General features: G+C 32.8%; 1 protein-coding gene across 1 annotated transcript; it reads right to left on the bottom strand.

The window, feature by feature from the left end:
* Window positions 1-966: 966 nt before the first annotated feature.
* Window positions 967-1,614, bottom strand: LOC130657982 (GA-binding protein subunit beta-1-like; the record flags this gene model as incomplete). Its single annotated transcript, XM_057460993.1, has 1 exon — window positions 967-1,614. A coding segment is annotated over one exon (648 nt), but the record flags the coding sequence as incomplete, so codon positions are not given.
* Window positions 1,615-5,213: the final 3,599 nt, after the last annotated feature.

Raw genomic sequence — 5,213 nt, 5'->3', positions numbered from 1 at the left:
TGAGTTCCTAAATTCACATCTTCGAGAAAGAAATGAGGCACATTGCCTCTTGTCTCCATATACAATTGCAGTCTGCTTAGAATCTTTGAACTCCAAGCTTTGTCATCATATCCTTCCAGGGAAGTGTTACCGTTCTCCGTTTCGTTAATCACTACATGCAGCAGACATGTTTTCAATAAATAACTGGATATGTAATGCTTTGGCATTGCCTGTAAAGGACAAATTTTTTCTTCTCGAATGAATTTAACAAGTTTGTAACCAGATTGAGCACCCTCTGGTAACATTTGAAATATTTTTGCCTCCACATTGGAAAACGAGGATCTCCATAGCACGTCTTGTCTTTCATTGTAACCATCATTTGCTCGTTTAGCCACCAATGATATCTGCTTCAAAACATCGCCTATGTTTAGGTGGTCGCTGATTACTTGTAAACAGGGGAACTGTATCACGTCTTTGTTTATCAAGAATGTTGGAACAAGATCGATTGAAATCTCCTGATTTTTATAGTTCCTTTCATTCCATATAAGTTTAATTGTGGATATTAACTCTCCGGTAATATATTCGTTATACCATGTCAGGTGAAGATCTTTCCAAATTTCAATGTCAGACATCGCTGTAGCAAATGCATCGAAGAATTGAGAACCAACGTAGTTGGCAGAAAGGTAGAACTCTTTGTTTATTTCTTGCAAGAAAAACGTACAGTCAACTTCCTGCGGATTTATAATTCTTAAGTTGACATATCCAGGTAACACGTCGCTTTCCAATAATGTAACCTGTAAACGGGAGGACAAATGTTTCAAGTTACACAAAAAGTCAATTTCATCAAGTACTCCAACTTTTGTATCCTCTGCATCACTTCTGGAAAGAACTGGAACGAAACATAGTTTTTCATCCCTCCTTCTAACAAGATCGGCAATGCAAGTCATCAGTTATGTTACTTCGTTCTTTATTTCTTTATTTTCAGTTTTACGCAATTATTCTAGGTCGTAGAATCTTTTTAAGTTTGACATAGCTATTTCCTTTAATTTTCTCTTCCTCGGCAGTAACTTTAATTTTTTTGTCCAACCACTTTTTGTATTTTCTCTTGCTTAACTCAAAGCTTTTCGTTTCTGCAGCTATTGTGTTAAATAACTCTTCTTTCATTTGTATTGTTCGAGTAACATTGGAATGATCGTTGATGTTTCCCACTGATAGTAATCTGTTATATAAAGCACTATTGACATTGTAAAGTGGATATAACATGTTAACAATGTCTATTCGACCTGCTGCGGCAGCACAAACAAGTGGGATATCACTAAAATGATCTTTAGCATGTATGTCGGCATCTGATTTGCTCAGCAGAAATTTAATAACACTAGAATCATGCAGCATTGATGCATAATGCATACTGGATAGCCCAAGTTTATCTTTTAAGTTGATGTTTGCTCCATTGGATAGGAGTATGTCACAACAAGCCTTAGATCCTTTAATCACTGCATAAATCAAAGGAGATCTTAAATAATTATCTCGTCCGTCTATACCTATTGATTCAAGATTACAAAGGTAGTTTAAGATGTCAGAAATGTCATTATGAGAAAATACTGCACAACTATGTAGCGGTGACAGACCTCTCTTTGTGTGACATCATCTCTCCCCAATGTGAATCCTCATGTAATTTCTTCCTTAATAGAGCAGATTTAATTGCATATTCCATCATATCTTTGGTAACACAATCAACATCTATCTCTTTGAAATGTTTTACGGTTGGATAATTGATTTGAATGTATTCTCTACAAAAGTCTTTTACTTCATCGATGTTTTCTGTTGAACTCTAACCTAAAAGTAAATATATTGTTGCGTTTGTGTTTTAGTTTGGCATGTAGGACTTATTAATATCTCTTGGCGTATATGTAGTACTCAACATACCGTACCACATGTAAAAGTTTTAATAAGGGAACAGAAACTAAAACTTGAGTGTAAATGTTCACAAAAATAAGCAAATAAAGTTTTTTGGAATTTTTTAATTTTCACGCCATGCACATAAAACCTTGTCCCCAGGAGTTAGTGCTAGCAGCTTTGGCATCAAGCATCAAACTGTGGGGACGAGAATGATGCATTTATAATAGTGAAGTGTTCCAAAATTTACGCAACGGCTCTAAATTGTAAATTTTTTAAACATTTTTGTTAATAAAACATATTTTTATTGTTGGTTAATTACTGTTTTTTTTGTGGCAGGAATAGTTGACATCATCACAGTTGTACAATTTCAACTGCATACAACGGTGGTAGAACTCGATAGAGTTCGACTCTTTATATCAACAACGTGCTTCAACTATTTTCAAAAAATTATGCCGAATATATTTACACGTGTTAAAGAATTCACGAATAGTAATTAAAATGTGTCCAATAAAAAAGCTAATAAAAAAACGTCCAGTCAATGTTTAATATACACACAATGTAAACCCGAAGAGATTGACATTTTCTTCTCTTCTACTTCTTTCACTGTGAAATTACTGATGGTAGAGTTCTTTGATCTGTGTTTTACAACAATAATTGCTGTGGTTTATGCAGGAATGTTCGAATAAGCACTTTCACTGAAGGGAATCTCCTTTTTTCAGTAATTAAGTAATCCTCTAAAGACTAAAATGTATATGTTTCTGTTTTGTCCACGATTATTAAGAGGACTGTATAAAATACGAGGAGGTTTAGAAAAAAGTCACAGAAAACAGCCTTGTTCTTTAAGAATTAAATCGAACAGTAAATATTTTAAAATAGAAACAAATATATACATATACAAAGGTGGTTAAAGTCACGTGGTTCTTTTAACAATTTCAAAGAAAAAAATTATTGTTGGCCTATTTTGAGCCACAAAAAACAAGGATCCTAATTTCTATAACTACCCTTAACACTATTTTTACTTGAAAGGATGGCTTCAAACTATAACGCACTTTTTTCATATCACCAGGTTTTTTGCCACTGATCATTTTGTTATTGTATATCATAAATCTGTCAAATTTTGCCAACAAGAATTAATCCATATTCATAAGTCTCCCTAATGAAGGTATATAATAGCCAAATCTTTTATGCAGATTGAAAATTCGTTCTGGTTGATCTGCAAATAACTTAAAACCTGTATTTAACTTTCATTAACAAACAACGTAGAGCTTACTACATATTTCTTGAAATCAAAAATTAGTTTTGTCGTCGACGAAAAAGTGGCACCACAGAATAAGAAACGAAGCTTTGCAACGTGGACGTTTGTTGTAGTAAATACGATTTTGGGTATTATTCAGGAGAAATATATTTTCAACCAGTGGTTAGTACTATTAATACCTTAAAAACTTAAACCTTAACTACCAGTGTATGGAAACAACAGCAGACGCTGTTTTAAAACAGTAGCTAGTCCAAATGTTAAGAGCAACACGAAACTCTGAAATCACCAAAATCAATCATTTTAATGGAAAAAGTCAAAAAACTCATGTAAGTTAAATAAAAACAACAAAATATATAAAGACTAAAAAATCTTCTTGGACATTTTACCTTGGAAATTGTATTCAGCTTTTATTCACGGTTCTGTATTGTTAGCTCCTCTTTATTCTAATTAACGAAAAAGAAGGTTGCAAAATTTTTTTTAAATTTACAATTTTTATTTATTTATTGTTTTGTGACGAGGTGACATTATCATTTTCTTGCAAATCAATTATTACTGGATTAGTCATTGCTTTATTGAATTAAAAAGAGATTTTGAACCAATTAAAGTAAACAAGAAACCGCGGTCAGTTTGAAATCACACTTATCAAAAAATTCTTAAGTAATATTATTCTTAACTACATATCTATAGCCATATACACATCATAATAGAAATTGGTTTGTTTGTTTGCTTTTTCGTTTGCTGAAGAGAAAATTAAAAATTACCCGGCATAAACTCTCTAAATTCTAGCTAGCTATGACGAACTCTACAAAGAAAAAGAAATATTACGTATTGTAACATAAAAACACGTTAAAACGTAGCGTACTTTCAAGTCATCCTAACATTGTTGATTTTTGATTTTAAAAATATTTTCTCACTTTATTTTTGCTTGCAAAATTTTCAAAACTCATAAATAGCACAGCAACAACAGCTTCTTTCTCCATCTTAACTTAAGGTCATGCTTCAATAAAAACAGCTAAAGATAAAAATCTTCTTCCTTAACTTTATATCAGGAAAGCACAACAAAATCGGTTTTGCTATTGCATTTTAGTTTGCTGTGACAAGTTTTAAAATCACTAGCAAAGTAATACACCTTTCTCGAATTAGTTTTCTTCGATGTATTTCTCAACCTCGGTAAACTAAATGAATATGATTTTTGTAATCCTTACCTGAGACTTGATTAAATGTGAAATATTTAGATTCATACAGCAAACAATCTGCTTTTTTATTTTGTATAAATTGACCTTTGCATGAAACCTAGGCTTATTAGTAAAAGTCTAAAATTAAGGGGCTTCTTGATATTTGAATGATATTTATTTATGTTGTGAAGAATAAAAAGTTGTTTATCAAGTCCTTCGACATTTTTAAAAAATATTTAAAATCGGGGATCTTATGATATTATAAGAAAGTTTTGAAAAATGTTGACATTATATTTCTACCTGTAATTAAAGAAGAATTTCCAATTTTTCTGTAAGTGACTTGTTGCCTTTCGTCAAATTCATCAGTCTCTTTTTTCAGATTACGCTTTCTCCTTCTCTTTACTTTCGCTTTTGCCTTCTTTGTCCTTGAGAAAACGTCGTTTTTTGTTTCACTTTTTCGTGCGAGAGTCGAGGCTTTGTAATTACCTCCAAAAAGAGGCAGTGTAGTTTAGAACATTCCTATGGACTGGCAACACCTCTATCTCCTTTTCATGTCCCTACACCTCTTCTAGATCGTTCAGATGTTTTCGAGTTGTGGCTTGATTACCTTCACTCGAAATGTTATGAATCTGGATATATAATTCAGCTACTACAGAGAAAGTTGAGCCGCCCATAGCCACAGTCAGTTTGCGCAAAAATTTTCCGCTAAATATGATTTTGTAATGTGAAACAATATTATATCGACTCTCTAGGCATATTTTGTCTTTCGGATGCGGATTCCGCCCCCGAAAGTTATTGAGGGGGGGGGGGGGGGGGCTTAATAACTTTCGATGGACTTGTTCAAATTGAATCAAACTTGGCACACTTATAGTACGTCACTAAAAGAACAAAATGGCAGCAATAAA

This window comes from Hydractinia symbiolongicarpus, chromosome 9, assembly GCF_029227915.1.
Source record: "Hydractinia symbiolongicarpus strain clone_291-10 chromosome 9, HSymV2.1, whole genome shotgun sequence".
NCBI classification, from domain to species: Eukaryota; Metazoa; Cnidaria; class Hydrozoa; order Anthoathecata; family Hydractiniidae; genus Hydractinia; species Hydractinia symbiolongicarpus.
The sequence above is the reverse complement of the archived record's forward strand: the minus strand, read 5'-3'. Positions and strand labels throughout refer to the sequence as shown.